At 40.2% G+C, this 17,866-nt stretch overlaps 1 protein-coding gene across 13 annotated transcripts in view; it reads left to right on the top strand.

Annotated features, from left to right (window-relative positions):
• The window catches only part of TRIO (trio Rho guanine nucleotide exchange factor), a 535,982-nt gene that overhangs the window by 153,979 nt on the left and 364,137 nt on the right, over positions 1–17,866 (top strand). For all 13 annotated transcript variants that reach the window (XR_012692805.1, XR_012692806.1, XR_012692804.1 and 10 more), the window contains exons 19-20: positions 10,091–10,205; positions 11,284–11,399. Coding sequence is in view for 4 of the 13 variants with exons in the window: in XM_075212723.1 (XP_075068824.1) it covers positions 10,091–10,205; positions 11,284–11,399 (231 nt within the window). In the remaining 9 variants the exon portion in view is untranslated. The remainder of the gene's footprint in view (positions 1–10,090; positions 10,206–11,283; positions 11,400–17,866) is intronic.

The following is a 17,866-nucleotide window of genomic DNA, read 5'->3' as shown; positions in this document are numbered from 1 at the left end:
AAATATGAACCAATAATACAAGGAGTATAAAAACATGTTATATTAGCCATGGTGAACCAATCCTCATAGATTGAGTTGGTTCACAGAGGAACCGGAGACTGCTTAGCAAAAGGAGTAAATAGTTAATATGGGGAAGGTGTCCAGAATGAGGGTGGATAGTTGGGACTTTTTTCATTATTTACCAGGGGTTCAATTTGCATAGAATTTGTGTTATTTAGCATGCAGATAATATGATGCTGCTCATGCTTGTAATGTGCTAAATAAAGTTTTCGATGCTGCGCTACTCTTTTGGGTACTCAAGCTGTGGACATGATTCTCTGAGCAATTTTTCGATCAATTGTCATTGACTGAAAGTGGCTAGGTAGGTCTTTTAAACTGACAGTTACTATTGGCACTAGCATTTGTCTTTCTAGATATTGTAAGTGAGTAGTAGGGACTTTGTTCCTATTCTTTTATTGGTTTCTCCCTGTAAATATTTTCTTTTTTTTTTCTCCCCCCTTTCATTGTATTTTCCCAATCTCTGTTGTTTTTTTTTTCTGCATCTATTTGATATGTTACATGTCTACATTCTTATTTAATAAATTAGAGTTGCATCCAAGCTGGTCGACATCAAAATGGCCACCATACTGGCCACATTCCCAAAAAAGTTTTCCACCACACCCAGATCATAGGCGTAAACACTGAATTAATATTTGCTTACTCATTTTAATTTTAAAAGGGTGTTTCTACACTTAGGGACTACTCCTTTTTTTTTTTTTTTTTTTTATCCTGTCACTACTGAGTGTCATGGTATGCATCTTGCTTCATGCCATTTTCTTTTTCTCTTGTGTTTCTTTGACTTGATGGGACATTGGCTGAAGTAAATATCTGTAAATATCTATTGCACAAGGTTTTTTTTTTGTTCTTTTAATGTTTATAAATTACTATTTTGAAGAGCTAACATTTCTCAGTTTAAAAATGGAAAGTAAAGGTATTGGTCTTGCTTTGCCGAACTCTATATGCTCATTGGACTCCAACTGTAAGTGACAACCTGAGGGTCCAATTTTGGGACCAGTAACAGGTTTGTTCAGTTCCTGACCTACAATTGCTACACTCCTACAAAATGAATGCTCTGTAATTGTACTGCGTAGTACATGGCATGTCCACGTTAGGATGGGAAATCCTGTAACCCATCTCAGTATAGTGTAGGCAAAGACAAACTTATTGTAGCTGGAGTAGTCATGGCCAGTACATGGCATAGCCACAATCTCATTAATGCTCATAAATAGTTATAGCTGGCCAGAAGATGACTAACTGTTATGCAGACATGTACAAAGGTAAAAATAGAACAAACCCCATGCCTGTGATGATTTAACATGTTTATATGGTGTCTGTTCAGATATGTTCAATGTGCAGTTGTGTGTATGGGTAGTATGTCCGCTGAAATTAATTTGAGATTAAGATTTGGTATATTGCTGATGCCGTAAGCCTCCATTCTGCTAGACTACATTCAAGGGAGAGGGTTTCACTCCATTCCTCCACTCTTGAAGGAAATTTACCTCTGCCATCCTCTATAGCTGTCATAACAATGGGTTAGTCACTTCTAACTTTAGGTAGAGACAGAAAATTAGAAACGCCCCCAGGTATTATATAGTGCAGTTCCTCTTATACCCTGTATGTGTAGGTACTTACCTACTTTAAATGGTCCCAGTGACACACAGCTTGTGGCGCAAATGTGGTATAATGAAATAGGCATTTTAAATTCAAATTCGAAAATCGTACATGTAGGTGCTTTCCACATGTTTGCACACCACATGCAGATTGAAGGACGCCAGTATAGAGGATCAGACAGACAAGACCTCAGAACCCCTAGTGCAGGCATTTCCAGTTCTATGAATGCACAGTTGATACCACAAACTGAGCACAAGAGCATTGGCAACAGTATGAAGCCTGAATCCAGCAACTAATAGCTGAAGAGCACTTGTTCTAGATAAGCTCTTAAGTCAGTGGTGCTTAATGTCTGCGTTATAGCTCAGTTAGCTGCTTGTAAAAAAAAAAAACCAACAAAAAAACTAAACAGTTACATTATCAGTACTTTTGTGCAGTCAGTGGAGCGGAAGAAAGAAAGTAAAGCTTAGCAGCATAGGGTCTGTGGAGCATGTGATAAGCAATTATCCACTGATTTATGAAGGGTTCTTTTATGCAAAATGTAAATCCCAGTTCCTTGACCCATTTAGGAAGCTTAATGTTTGGATCATCTGTGATTAAAGATGATTGATATGCTATGCAAGGGGTGTTGAGAACAAGGTCTCAGACAAGTACGGACCAAGAGGACAAGGGTTCCCAGTCGGAATTGGAAGTTGTGGATGAATACTTTAGTATTGGATCTGGAGAAATTAAAGAACAACACATACTGTTTAATTTGGACAATGTGGAGATTTTGCTCAGGCACATACAGTCCATGGCCAAATGTATGTAGACACTTTAACATCATATCCATAATGTGCTTGAACATTTCTAGAAACCATTTTTGATGGACTTAGCGTTGAGCATGTGATGTCATGCTGAAACAAGAAAGGACCTTCCCCAAAATGTTGCAACAAAGTTGTAAATGCACAGTTTTCTGGAATGTCACTGTATGTTGTAGCATTAAGATTTTGCTTCATTGGAACTAAGGGGTTTAGGCCAAACCATGAGAAACAGCCCCAAACCCTTATTTCTCCTCCACCAAACTTTACAGTGTACAGTATGCTTTTGGGTAGGAAGATTTCTCCTGGAAACAGCCAAACTTCATATGTTGGACTACCAGATGCTGAAGCGTAATTTGCCACTTCAGATAAACACTATTGCTCCATAGTCCAAAGAATCAGGTGATAAGTATGCTAAGACTCACTATGATGATGTCGAGGGCAGGCACCATGTAAACCAGCTGCAGCCCATTAGTAATGAGGTTAAGTCTTTTGCTTGGTGTTGGAAGCAGCAGGAGTTGGCAGCTATTGGACCAAAAATCCGCCCCAAAAAAGCTGAAGGACACCCCAAGGTAAGCCCTTAGTAAGGGGTCTTTTTTTATTCCTAAGGAAAGGTTACTTAGTTTCTTTCTATGTGTTTACAGTACCTCTGTGGAGCTTGTGCAGGGAAAAAGGAAATGTAAAGTGATCAATCGGGTGTGTGCAGCCTGTGATGGCAGATTGCCGAAGGATTGTACTGACCCATTATGTGTATCATGCACCCCGGAAACTGTAGAGGAGCCTGCCCCCCCTGAACAATTCAAGTAGTCCTTTTTATGGATGGCTAAAGTGATGCAGGAGTTTCAAGCCCCAGAACAGAGAGCTACAAAGACCAGGGTCCCTACAATAGAAGATATGGAGGAAATAAGGCCAGGGCCGTCCTCCGAAACATTCAGCTCTGCTCAGGAATGGGATTCGGACTCAGATAGTGAAGTTGAAGTGAAAGAGGAGCCCAGAATGTTTAATTTGGATACTGTAAATATGATACTGAAGCATATTAACAAATTATTAGGTTTTGAAGAGCCAGCGGTGCCAATCAAACCGCAAGATGCATTGTTTGCAGAGCACCGAGTGAAGTCTAGAGTATTCCATACGCATAAAGTAGTTAAAGATTTGATTACTAAAGAATGTCAGGCTCTAGACAAAAGTAATCCTAACTTGGAGAAGCTAAATCGCATGTACCCTTTTCAGGATGAAGATATGCTGAAATGGTGTTCAGTGCCAAAAGTGGATTCAGCTATAGCTGACCTATCCTCAAGGCCCACTCTGGCATGGGATGATACGGGTCCATTAAAAGATGCTATTGAGAGGAAAATGGAGACTTCTTTCAGGAAATTACATATCTCCTCAGGCATAACCCTAAAATCTGGGGTAGCCATGGCTTCGGTAGCTAGAGCCCTGAGACTATGGGCCAATACTTTATATACAGATATAGAGGAAAAGATAAATAGAGTGTATCTTCTCAAATCCCTAGAGATTATGCAAAAAAGTATTGATTTCTTGTGTGAAGCTGCGTTGGATGCGATTGTGTCTTCTTCCAGGAGCATGACTTCGGCAGTAGTAGCGAGAAGGGTGCTCTGGCTACGTCCGTGAGCGGCAGATCACCAATCTAAAAGCCGCCTGACAACGCTTCCATATGAAGGCAGTTTCCTGTTTGGCGAAATACTGGACAACCTAATGCAGTGGTTAGCAAGTGGCAAAGCTAATCGGTTACCACAGGACAGAAAGGTGAGACGTTTCTTTTCTTATACTCCAAAACAGCAATTTAAAGAAACCCGTACCTACAGCCCGGGAAGACAATATTCTAGACAACAAGATAGTATGGCAAGACAGTCCTTTCGGCCCTTCAGACCAAGAAGGGGGAAGCAAGGACAGCAAAGACCCCAATGACTATCTACGAATCCAGTCTCCACTAACTCCAGTGGGTGGCAGGATATCACGCTTTGCAAAAGTTTGGATTCAGACCACACAAGACAAATGGGTCCAGGAGATAGTCACCACGGGATATGCTATAGAATTCCATACATACCCTGTAGGCAACAAATTAAATCAGTCAATGAGTCCCTCTTCTTCCCTAGAACGGCAGGCATTGGAGGAAAGTCTCAGAGGTCTGGTGAGAACAAGAGCTATTGTATCAGTACCGTCAGCACAGGAAAGAAGGGGGTTCTACTCCAGACTGTTCCTTGTCCAGAAACCATCAGGTGCCTTCAGGGCAGTACTAGATTTAAAGGCTCTCAATGGATATGTGCGAGCAAAACATTTCAGGATGGAATCTGTCAACACAATCTCAAAGCACTAGAAACAGGAGATTTTCTAACGGCAATAGACTTAAAAGACGCATATTTCCATATTCCAGTCACATCCCACCACCAACAGTTCCTAAGGTTTTGCATTCTAGGGCGTCATTTCCAGTTCACTTGTCTTCCGTTTGGCCTTTCCACGTCTCCAAAACATTCACCAAGGTCCTTGTAGTGCTAATGGCGGTGCTCAGGGAAAGAGGAGTGACCTTGTGGCCATATCTGGACGATATTCTAATTTCGGCAAAATCAGAAGAAACAGCCTGGGAAACTAAATCTCATGTGATCCAGTTTCTGCAACAACACGGTTGGTTAGTCAATATAGAAAAAAGCCAGTTGATACCATCACAACAGCTTGTATTTCTAGGAGTGCAAATAAATAACCGTACGGACAAAGACTTCCTCTCTCAAGGAAGGGCCGACAAGATCCAGTAGTTGACACACCTGATTAAAATCCAACCGCATGTGTCAGCGAGAACATGTCTGCGCCTCCTAGGAATGTTTTACTCAACAATAGGAATACTACCATGGGCGAGGTGGCGTATGAGAGTTCTTTAAGCAAACCTCTTTGCGCAGTGAGATCATACATTGGGGTCTCTAGACTCCAAAATCAATCTCTCAAGGTCAGCCAGGCAGTCCTGACATTGGTGGCAGCTCCCAGACCTGAGAAAACAAGGTGTGACTCTTTTGGTACCAGACTGGTATATTCTTACCACAGACGCCAGTGCACTAGGTTAGGGTGCTCTCATGCAAGGTATGGTCACGCAGGGCACTTGGCGAGACGAAGAGAGAATTCTTCAGGGGAACATCTTGGAGATGAGAGCAGTCTGGCGGGCGGTTCAGTACTTCCAGCCCTATCTACGAGACAAGCATCTGAGTCTTCGACAACAGGACTGTGGTTGCCTTCATAAACAAGCAAGGTGGTACCAAGAGCAGAACAATGTTGACCGAAATAACTACTCTGATGGCGTGGGCAGAGGCAAATCTGAGATTTCTCTCCGCTCTTCACGTAGCAGGCAAAGACAACGTAGTGGCGGATTACTTGAGCAGACACCAAGTTTACCCAGGGGAGTGGGAGCTGCACAAAGATGTTTTTTAGCTGGTACAATGCAGATTTGGAATACCAGAAATAGACCTTATGGCCACAGGAAGCAATGCCAAGGTACCCCTCTTCTACTCCCACAGTGACATCAGAGCCCTAGGGATAGATGCCTTGTCAATACAGTGGAACTTCAAACTGGGGTACATGTTTCCTCCCTTTCCACTCATCCCTCAGATACTAAGAAAAATAAGGAAAGAAAAAGTGGAGGTGATAGCAATCCTCACAGCATGGCCGAGGCGTTCCTGGTTCGCTGTAGCACAGAGAATTTTGCTGGAACATCCATGGTCGTTACCGATCAGGCCAGACCACATACATCAAGGTCCAGTTTTACATCCAAATCCAAACTTCCTGAGTTTGATGGCATGGAGACTGGGAGGCAATTACTAAAATCCAAAGGGGTCTCGGATGAAGTAATAGACATTCTAATTCACGCCAGGAAAAAAATCTACTATATGATTTATTACAGAATCTGGAAAAAATGTATTTGTTGGGCAGGGGACATGGCGAAGTATCCCATGTCTGCCAGTGTGCCCATTGTGTTAGAATTTATCAAAGATGGTTTTGTTAAGGACTAGCACCTGCTACGCTGAAGGTACAAGTATCGGCCCTTAGCATACTTTTCGATATCAAACTGCCGTCTCTGAGTCTTATCTTCCAGTTTTTTCAAGCACTAAAGATGTTACGCCTAAGACGTAAACCATTCTTAGCCCCTTGGGACCTTAATATTGTTTTGGATTCCTTAACAGCCTATCCTTTTCCATGCACCAGATCGTAAATTATTTAATTAATAATGGGACAAAGTAGAAAAGTCTGTCTAACCGTAAAAGATTAGAATGCGTATGCATCCCTTCAGTAACTAAGAGACACAGAAATGGTGTTCAGTTCCAAAAGTGCATGCAACAATAGCGATATTGTCAGCCGGAACCACTATTCCTTTAGAAGACATTGGTCCTATAAGATATACTGTGAATAAAAGATGGAAAGCTTCATATTATCTCTAGAACTATCTTGAAATCAGGATAGCTATGGCTTATGCTGCTAGAGTTGCTAGCACACTCTGAGTATGGGGTGAGATCTCACAGATATATCCAGGTATTAAGATTATTTTTGGGCATTCTATCGAGGAGTATGTGCATGCCTCAAAGTCACGGTCTCGTAGAGATGTTATATCTTTCAGCAGGATTCATATAGGAATTACAGGTGTATGACATTATGTAATGTCGCAGCAGATTTTAATATATCAATTGTTACTGGTACTCCTGTTTACTGACCTTTTCACAAGATGTGGCAGCATTAAAGAATCCACACTGTAAATTCTATGTACTCCCCAGATGATGTAAAATAAATAGTTTATTGAATACGTTAAGATGGTGGTAAGAAGGTATCCACCAGTATAGAGTCAAGACACTCCTCAAATTGTGAAATAATACAGCTCCTCCTATCTCTATCCCTTAACTCACATGTATCTCACTTTCATCCAGGATATAGAATAATGTTCATACAATCACCTCCTGAAGGCTGAGTAAATTACATAAACAAATCTACAGATACATTGTGAAATTTATCTTTCAAAATTAATTTTGCTATTTAATACAGTAACAGAATATATTGTGACAGGATGGACCGCCTATGCCACCCTGTCTGTTGTTGCTGGGAACCGGCTGGGTTTAATTTTCCACCGTTCCTTTTCTTTATCCCAATTGCTCCCTCTAACCATAGTAGGAGGGGCTTACAATGCTGCCACCACTGGGCTCCTTAACGGCATCCAGATACTCATTCCTTCTGGATAACTGTCGCTGCTAGCGTACCCTGATGCTGGTACATTTGACCTCTTGCCTTCAGACAGGGTTGCTGTAGATGCTTCCCCCCTCACACTGGCCAGAGCTGCAGGTAGTGGGCAAAATGTTGGTACTGGAATGCTGGGTCCACCTCTGAACAGCTGGACAACAGATTAGATTTGGGTCTAATCTGTAGGTCACAGAAGTTTACAGAAGGGCAAGTGGTCTTCAAAGCAGGTTCTTGAAGCACAGGATGGTTTATTAGCTAATGTAGTCCTAACAAGGACAGTTCACACACCAGTCTGTTGAAGTAGCGAATTTTCCAGAAGTATAGATGGTACAATAATGATACGTTTCAGTACAAACCAGTTCTGTTTTGGACAGAGCCTAGCCGGGGGTAAGCCAGCCCCCTGGACTCTTTGCAGTCCCCAAGAAGTCCGAGTTATTTTTAGTATCAGAATGCAATATGTTTTCCAAAACATAGATTTAAATGTAATGCAAAGTTAACAAAATTTACACTACTCTGCTCTATCCCAAAACCTTCTGTGTGCATTATTCAGACAGAATCTGAGATGCAGGATACAAGTCACACAGGCAGAAGCAGTGCTCCCCACCTGCTGTGTATACATGCTGTACAGACATGTTGGCCACGGAGATGAAAAGGTCTAATTAACACGTGTGACCTTCTTTAGAAAAGTTTATACAAATCCAATCATGACATCATCTTTCAGAATTTACAAATCAACACCTCAGAAATGAATGCATTGCCTATACCGAAATATAACACAATATAATAAAATAAGTAATTTCTAATGCACAGCATCAAAAATCGGTACATTTGCAAAGATATAAATTGGCACATTGTACTAAAAATTTGAATATATTATTACAGTAAGTTATTTATAAGTAATCAAGCCACAAATATCTATGCTCATTGAATTGAACAGTTGATTCAGAAACACTCCTGTCCTCTATTCTAAAGCCATAACCTGGTTTATGGTTCTCTCAGGTGAATGTCATGTGATTTAATAATAATTAAACACAAGATCACATAACCATTAGTATTAGAGATGCATCTTGCAAGTACGGAAATTTATCAAGGTAACTAAAACTTTATAAGCAGCACAGTCTTCAGAAAGGGATGTTATATTTGTGCAATTTTGATTGTACTTTTATAGCAAAGTAATGAGAAACTACAGTAAAAGTCGATGAGAATAATTTCAAGCTAAATTTCTAACAAACTCACTTAATATTTTATATTTTTATTTTACTCCACTTTTATAGATATCCTCTATTCAAATACTGTAAAATGTTGTAAATAAATAGGGCCAGCTATAACTTATTTCAAGGAGTATTCCTGGGTGTTAAAGATTTGTTCTTAAAAATATTTTGTCTGTGAAATGTCAGTGTTTTTTAATAACATAAAACAAGTCAGAGCTTGGGGGGCTGCATGTGAAACCTCTATGGGCTACCCACCACTGGTGAGATTCACATGCTCAGCAGAAAGTGTTCCTGAACATCATTTTAAAATATTGCAAACTATTTTTGCATAATTTAAATGTTCAACTGTAACTAGAAATGGGAAGTTTATTTTTTTTATAGTCGTGGTGGCCTGAACTAGTAAGAACTCTTTCAAAATGTATCTAATCCAAGATTACAATTTGCCTTACATACAGGAGCTACTGTAAACATTCCCATGTATGAAAGTTCCAATAACTTAACATGTTTAGCAATCTATTTATATTTTCTGTGCGGTTTAGGGAAGCTGTTGTCCATCAGCAATACTTTTGCAGAATGAGGCAAAAGTTGGCCATACATAAATATTTTCTCTGCTGAAAATGTCCTAATATTGCCACGTGTGTGCCACCATAGACTGTTAATGTTAAACGAGTGCAATTTAAATTTCTGCTGTTCTAGGCTGAAAATGCAGTTAGCCAGAGACTATTATTGCGTGCAGTCCACATTCTAAAGAATATATTCAGTTCTGATCAGGGGCGGATCTATAAAAATGCTGTACCCGGGGCGATTTGGGGGGGGGGGGGGGCGATTTAGGCCCCACCCCTTTCTAACATCTTAGGCTGCCGACGGCTGCACAGTATGTGCAGGTCCGTCCAGCCGTGACAGGCAGGGACAGTGTGCTGCCCGGCTGCTCTGATTGTGTTTTAGACGTCGGCAGCAAGTGCCCCCCCCCTGGATCCGCCACTGGTTCTGATAAACTTCTGAAACTATATGTATGTGTGTGAATCCTATTTGCAGTTTCTCTATAAGCCTGTTTGTATTTTAGGTTTAGGTGACATTTTATAAATATTTATTCCCGGCAGAATACACCATAAAGATTGCTCTGTATGTGGTATTAAATGTACAGCAGATGTGTAATGTTACTTTTTAGCAGAAATTGTTTAATATTAATATTATTGGTTTTTTTAGGCATGCACTTTGGCCAGAAGAAACGCTGATGTCTTTCTGAAATACTTGCACAGGAATAGTGTAAACATGCCAGGAATGGTGACACACGTTAAAGCCCCGGAACAGCAAGTAAAAAGCAAGTTTCCTTATTGTGGTTGAGTTCAACTGAAAAACTACACAGCGCTTTTGTCATAGTGGTATTGTTGTAACTTAGTTCCTCAGTAGTTGTTTTAAATCATAGTTTGTTACTGTCTTTCAAATGGGTGCTGAAAGACTAACCACAGCACAATATAGATTCTAATTGTGGTTGTTTCTTCAAGTGTGTAAAAGACAAACTGTGCCATGAGGTGTACCCATCGAACTTCTTGTTTACTGTTTAATTCTCGACAAGGGAATGACTAACATTTGTTTCTCCTCAACCCCCCCTCCTCCCCCTCCCCGTCAACTCTCTTTGCACAATTACATGTCAAACTTGCCCAATTGCTGCCCTATTTTGTCCTTAGTGACATCTGCCCTTGCAAATACCATAAGAGCTCAAAACTACCCTCCTACTCTGATGTTTTTTAAAGCATTTCTCAGATTGCATTGATACAGTGTTTTAAATGAATTGCTATGTGTCACTGAATGAAATTTAGAATGCTTCTGTGATAAAAGCTTTAATCAAGTCATGTAAACATTTTCACCATCATACTGGGGTACGCACACCAGAAAAGTAGTTTTCACATGTCTGAAGAAATGGCCATAGTTGGCAAATTCAGAAAATTATTTCCAGACATTGCAACCTGCTGGCCAAATGAAAGTATGTTTGCCTTCAAAAGTTTCTAAACACGTTTCCATACACAAAACATGGGCTTCTATCACAGACATATGAAGCATATTTCATTATTGTGTGCACCTAATACACTTTTTCTTCAAATGCGAAAATGCATCCATAAATTATTAATCGCTTACATTACAGAAGCATTATATATGCTCTATCCTTGGAGTAAAGCTTTATTTATAATGCAGTATTACTTAATTTAAAACTTATTTATCATTAATAATGTTTATTTTTGGTACTTTTTACTTATACAGACATCACTGTAGCTCACCAGATCACATCGCTTCTTCCACTTGAACCTCTATTTTCACATCTCCTACATTTAGAACACTACTTTGTAATATTTACCTGTTTTATTTTTTTGTTGACGTTACTATTTTCCATGTGTTTTCAGATATCTTAAATGAATTGTTTCAGAGGGAAAACAGAGTGCTCCATTATTGGACCCTAAGGAAAAGGCGACTAGACCACTGTCAGCAATATGTAGTGTTTGAAAGAAGTGCCAAACAGGTTAGATGTGTCAAAAGTTCAAGTATCTTTTTAAAATGAAAAAAAAACAACAAAAAACCATAAAAAATTATCTATACATTTTACATTGTAAGTTTTGTGGCATAGAAGTGTTAGTCTTTTATTGCTCTTGTTTACTTAAATGTAAGTTAGTTATTTAAATGTAAATGCTATTTATTGCTCTTTTTCCTAAATGTTACAAGTAAATGGAAATGTTCCTGGCTTATATGTGCTTTGACTTGCATATTTGAAAGGCTTTTTCGATATGTGGTATCATTTATCTGGAGACCAGATAGTTTTAAAGACTGTAAAGGGAAAAATATGATATTTTAAGTGTTAATATTATGTACACAATCATGATAAACTAGTTTTCTCTTTCATCATGTGGGGAACATTGGAGTGTTGGGTGTATAGTGGAACCATCCATTTATTCAAAGTGCTCTCTGGAGTTTGGCACAATTTTCTATGGCTTCCACTGCCATCCAGAAAGCATAATTTATTTTAAATCTATTTTTTTAATTTGATATAACTTTCTGCTTCTTCGCACAGCTGCTGGATGCAGTCTCTGAGGCAAAGACTGCTAAAAGAGGCACAGCAGCCAGAAACTCTCCTACTTCTCCCCTTCTTCCTTCTACATCTCCAGGAAAGTAATGTGTGATGGGTGGGTTTTGCAGTGTCTTCTCTGGACTTTGTGTCTTTTTTGCACTTTCACATCCACTTTAGCACTGCAGTTGTCTACTTTATTTTATTTATTTTTCTTTACCTTTTTTCCATGTCTGGTACTGTGGAAATATTTCCCAGGCTATGCCTGGATGAGTCAGATCGCCTGTTTTGTTTTTTTTTTCCCTGCGCTGGTGTCTCCAAATTACCTAGTGTCCAGTCTGGAGGTTTCCCATTGATATTGCAGAGCCTTAGCCTAGTTCAATGCAGAGCTTGCGCAACTCTCCGCACTTCCCAGAGAGCCGAGCAGAGTTTTACCCTCCTCCGCTTCTTTCACATAAACCTAGCAAAATGATCTTTCTTCTCTTGGGGCTCTGGAACAGGTCCCTTCAGGCTCTCCTCACCTGCAGCACCAGTTGAGCCAGCTTGCGCTTAGTGTCTGGTGAAGTTGTCTTCCTTAGTATGAAAAGATCATTGAACCTGGTACCATTTCTAGAACATTTACACGTCAGGTTTCTGGCGGTTCTTCGGTCCTGGGTCGATTCATGCGTTGAATTTTCCTCCCAAGAGGATGGTGAGGAAGGGGCTGTAGATTTTGACACTGAGGTTATCTCTTTTTTGAACGAGGATTCCAATACGAAGCAAGGAGTAGATGATTTAGTTTGAGCACTAAATGTTCAGGAGAGTGAGGAGTTGGAGTTTCCCAATCATCTGCTTTTTAAGAGAAATAAGAAACACTGTTTCCTGTCCCTCAGTTGGAAAAACTTTTATACACAGTGTGGACCAAACCTGATCGTAGGTTTCAGTCCCTTTATCCTCTCCCTAGAGAGTAGATGTTCACAATAGCATATCTTTCTAAAACCACCGCCCTCCAGATCCTGAATGCTGCTACCTTAAGGGATAGCACAAATTGGAAGGTTACCTTTTAAGACCCGTTTTAGCTTCAACTAAGGTTAATAATATAGTTTGGTAAGACAAGATTTGAAAACCATGCTGATGCACTTCCGTGAGGTGTCCAAATACCCAAGGGATTGGGGGGGTGGTATATTTCTCCACTCAATTTCGCCAGATTGAAGGGCCCTCATTCTCCAGGAAAAGCCAGGAGGACAATCTTGTAATCCTTGTGGAGTCGGCAGAGAAAACAAGCTCGGACATCCGGATCCCAAGCCCTCTGACAAGCAGACTGCATGAAAGGCTGGCCACCCATCCGAGAATGGTCATGATGGAAGCCTGACTGTTTCTATTCTGGGATCAGTGGATCGATTTTACCTTTGGTATCCAGTAAGAGGAAGGTGGGACATAGCATCGATTTCCTGAAGTCCCCCACCCACATCGTGTTTTACCACCAATCTTCCTGGTGACAAAAAATGTTTTGTTCTACGGGATGCAATCCTTGATCCTTTCAGAGTAGTTGTTCCTGTCCTCTCTTTCACAAATCTCTTCTTAATTCAGATAACAGACCAATTTTCAGGACCCCTTTTGAACCTGAAATTACTTACTATCCAAATTCAGATGAATGTGTTAGAGATCTGTCATATTCAGCATGGAAAAGGATGAGTTCAGGGTCTCCATGGGCATCAAGGACACACACTTGTGTGTTTCAATCTGGGGGGGACACCAGTATCTTCTCAGATTTGCTGTTCAGTCCCATCATTTTCAATTTTTGTCTTAAACTTTTGGCCTGGTGGCAGTGCCTGGAATGTTTATTAAAATCATAGCAGTTATGGCTGCCCTTCTATGGTCCAGGTGGATTACTGTCATTTTCTTCCTGAAGAACTGCTGATCAAGGCTGGATCCCCGACCCCTACTCCAGACCCATGCACATTAGATGCCCCAGACCTTAGGCCTCAACTAAAAGAAACCCAAATTAACACCTTCCTGGGGCTGCTGCTCAACACCCATCAGCTGAAGGTGTACTTGCCATAGGTCAAGTTTCTTTTCCTAACAGGGATTGTAATTTCCCTGTTAGCTCGCATACTGGCATTGGTTCATTTGTGCATAATAGTCATGATAATTAAGGTAGATGATCTTGACCTTTGATGTTGTGCATTTTGCACGGTTCCACTTGAGTGAGTTCCAGATAGTTAATATAGAAATGTAACAAGTCACACCATCCTCTGATCAGCCAGTTCATCAGACTTTCTCCCAGGTTGTGTGTGTTGATTCTCTGGTGGTAGAGGAGTGACAATTACAACAGGGTTCACCCCTTCACCATCTGTGACTGGATAATTGTGACAATGAACAGCAGCTGTCAGAGCTGGGGGCTGTCACACTTCAGTGCCTATTTCAGGGTCTTTGGGCGCCAGGGGAGGCAAAGCTCTGATAATTGTACTCTATCTCAGAGTGGTGTTCAGCACTCTAGTCAGAGGACCCCAGTTGTTGCGAAGAAGAGTCCTAATTCAACAATGCCATATCTGTGATGTACTTTAATCATCAGCAGTCACCTAGAGCTAACTGGAGAGGAGAGAAACCATTCATTGGATAGAGCAAAATCTATCAACTATCACAGCAGGATTCATTCAAGGGGTGAAATGTTGGAAATTAGACTTTTCCAGCAGACATTCCCTACATCCCAGGGAATGATCCCTTTATCTGGAGGTCTGTTTTCAGATTGTGGAAAGATATGTCAGTCAGATGTTGATATGATGGCATCAAGGCTAAACCACAAATTGAGCTTTACTGCTCTAGGACAAGTGATTCAAAGGCATTGTTGGTAGATGCCATGTCAATGGATTCTTACATCCTTATATAACCTTTCTTTTAGCGATTTCCACAGCTTGGAGAGTTTCAGAGCTGGTGGCTCTGTCTTGTACGTCTCCATTTCTGGTGATCTTTCATGAAGACAGAACTGTTTTAACCTTACTTTCAGACCAAAGTGGTTTCTAAGTTCCATAATGCCTGTATCCAAATATGCTGATTTGCGTTCTGTAAAAGCACAGAGACTGCAGTATCAGACAAAGTGATGTAAGATTAGTACCATACGCCTTTATGATGTCTTTTTCTAAAAGGACTCCTCTAGGCTAGTTTTCTTTATTTGCCTTCTAGAGCAAAGCAAAAGAAAGCAGCAGAGGAAATAGTGCAGGATAGAGATCAGTAGATTTCTATGAATTGCTCTTATGCTGTCCATGCAACAGCACAATGAAAAGTAAACAGACATTATAATGTTTAATGGTTTAACCCTAATAATTATATTGCATAATAGATGAGTAATGAAAGTGCACCTATCTGGTCGTTTTGCATTCAAGCTGAATAATTGTATCACAATTGTGGGAGCCTATTATTGTCAATTACCCAATGATTGCACACACAGGATTTTTTTTTCTCTCATCAAAATGTGGCCAAAGGATTTGTGCTTTGGGCTGTCTTGGCTCTTTCAGGCCAATTTGATCTACATTGAGTGGCTTATTAATGACTAGTTGACACAAAGATATGATATTTTTTCCCCCTACTTCTCATGATTTGTTATTATATAATCTTACCTGCTTCTGTCTACCCCCTTTGTAGAGGATTTCATTGAGTAGACCTGCTGTGGTACACTGTTACTTTAAAGGGTATTTCTCTTCAGGTGGTCACTGAGTGTGGTGGTGCATGTTCTGTTGACTAGATTGGAATGTAAATCTCCCATCTGTGTTTTTTTTTTTTTTTTTGTTGTCTGTTTTCTTTAACCAAAAGTGGAGGGTGGGTAGTGTGACTGCTGTGCTGCAGAAAAGTCTTGCAGTGTAGAAGTTGCGCTCCGCAAATTGGGATGAAGGGGCAGTGCCGTAACTAGACATTTTAGTGCCCTGGGCGAGACAGGGCACTGGCGCCCCCCATCTAAATGGGAGTGACATTTGCCAAGTGGGTGTGGCCAACCTAATGTGGGGGTGTGGCCAGCACTTTACTTAAAGAATTCTGCGGGAAAGTCTCAGTCTAATTCAGTGCCAGGTAGCTGCTGCGCCTCCTTGGGCTTGCGCCCCTGGGCGATGGCACCACCCACACATGCCTAGTTACAGCTCTGCAAAGGGGTCAGAATCTGCATTGATTTGTCAAGAAATTCAGTTTCATGATAATAATAATAATATTTGGCATGTCATCTATTATTAAGTCATAATTATTTTAATCTAGCAATAGTAACATTTAAAGCATTTACCACCCTTAGATGACTTTAATGTATTAGCTTGTATGGCCTCCTGCAACGTTTGATACATTGATTTTCTCATGTGCTTTTCAGCCATTTATTTAATTTGTAGCACCCTGCAGGGCATTCCTTATAAATGCCATTATCAGTAATAACGAATGACCCACAAATTGTAATATACATTTGGATTATTTTACATAATATTTTACATGTGGAGCCAGTCTCATGGTCGAGCTTACCGTGCTTGTTAACAGATACTTTGCAAAACTCAGATTTCGAAATATGATTATTGAACTTCATTAATAAAAAGCAGTTGAGGAGGACAGGGAAATAAGGTTATAATTATTTCTTGCAGCTGTCTATAAACATCTAAACCTAGCAGGGAGCTGAGAGATAGTACCACAATGTCAGATGAAAATCAATTAAAACCACTTTACTAACCATTAGAAAGCATAAGAAAGTCCATAATCATCTTAAGTACTTCTGATATGTCCTTAGGTGTATGCAGACTGACATTCTGGACAATGACTTGGTTGTCCACACAGTGGGCGTGGGGGTGGGGGCGGGGGGAGATATTTTTTCTTCAGCCTCTTGCCTTTCCGCAGTGGAACGCATGTGCGTTCCAATTACAGGAAGTTCGGCATTTGGAACGCAAATGCGTTCCAAATGCCGAACTTCCTGCTTTCGGTGGAACGCATATGCGTTTCACTGCACTGCTTTTGATACCGGGAATATTGCTTGTAGGGGAGCTTGTGGAACCGCGATATATCTGGGCACAGAGGTTGGTATCGGGCGGCTGCGCTCCCTTGGGCTTGCGCCCTGGGCGGTCGCACCGCCCGCACCGCCGTCGTTACGGCTCTGTGAAGGGGAATGGGTGACTATGTGAATAATTGGCATGTAGTGAGTATCAAAACAGTGTTTGTCATATTAATCAGTTAATCACTGTTTTTTTCAAACTTCAATAAGGCTTTTTCGAAGTTGTCTATTTGTACACACCTTATGTCAGGTTAACTTTTATTTTATGCTTCATATGTAATGTATGTGTATTTTGGTATTTGTTTTTCCTTGTTTTCATATGAACAGGCTACAGACATAATTTCATTATTCCATATAATTTTTTTTTTTTATTGTTTAAAAGTCTAAACATGCAATGGTAACAGTCAATCTAATTTGATCAAATGATACTTTAATCGTGCAATTCATTTTAAATACATCTATTCTCTATCAGGTCAAAATGCAAAAAAAATAGTCTTCCCTTTTGATGAATGGTATGAATAAAAGAGTTTGTATTAAAATAATATGATCATAACATGTATGTCAATGTGATTTAAACATGAACAAATTGATAGCAACATTTAATAGAGTTCTGCGGTAGAACTTCACAGTGCTGCAATATTGTGTTTTTGTTATAAATATAAATTATTTTAGTTTCAATTTTGCTTAGCTACTCTGCGGAATGACTTTGGAAATTCTGCAGCCAAATGCAGAGCCAGACAAATATTTACCAGAACAATTTTATAAAATTTGATTTTAATTTGTTGGTCTCTAATCACATTGTACAGAAATGCAAATTTTGTGTGTAGGCAGCCGAACTGTATACCCATTTCTTATACACCGATCAGCCACAACATTAAAACCACTTGCCTTATGCCCCCCTTGTGCTGCCAGAACAGCTCTGACCAGAACAGCTCTT

This window comes from Mixophyes fleayi, chromosome 5 (genome assembly GCF_038048845.1).
Source record: "Mixophyes fleayi isolate aMixFle1 chromosome 5, aMixFle1.hap1, whole genome shotgun sequence".
In the NCBI taxonomy this organism is placed as follows: Eukaryota; Metazoa; Chordata; class Amphibia; order Anura; family Limnodynastidae; genus Mixophyes; species Mixophyes fleayi.
The sequence above is the reverse complement of the archived record's forward strand: the minus strand, read 5'-3'. Positions and strand labels throughout refer to the sequence as shown.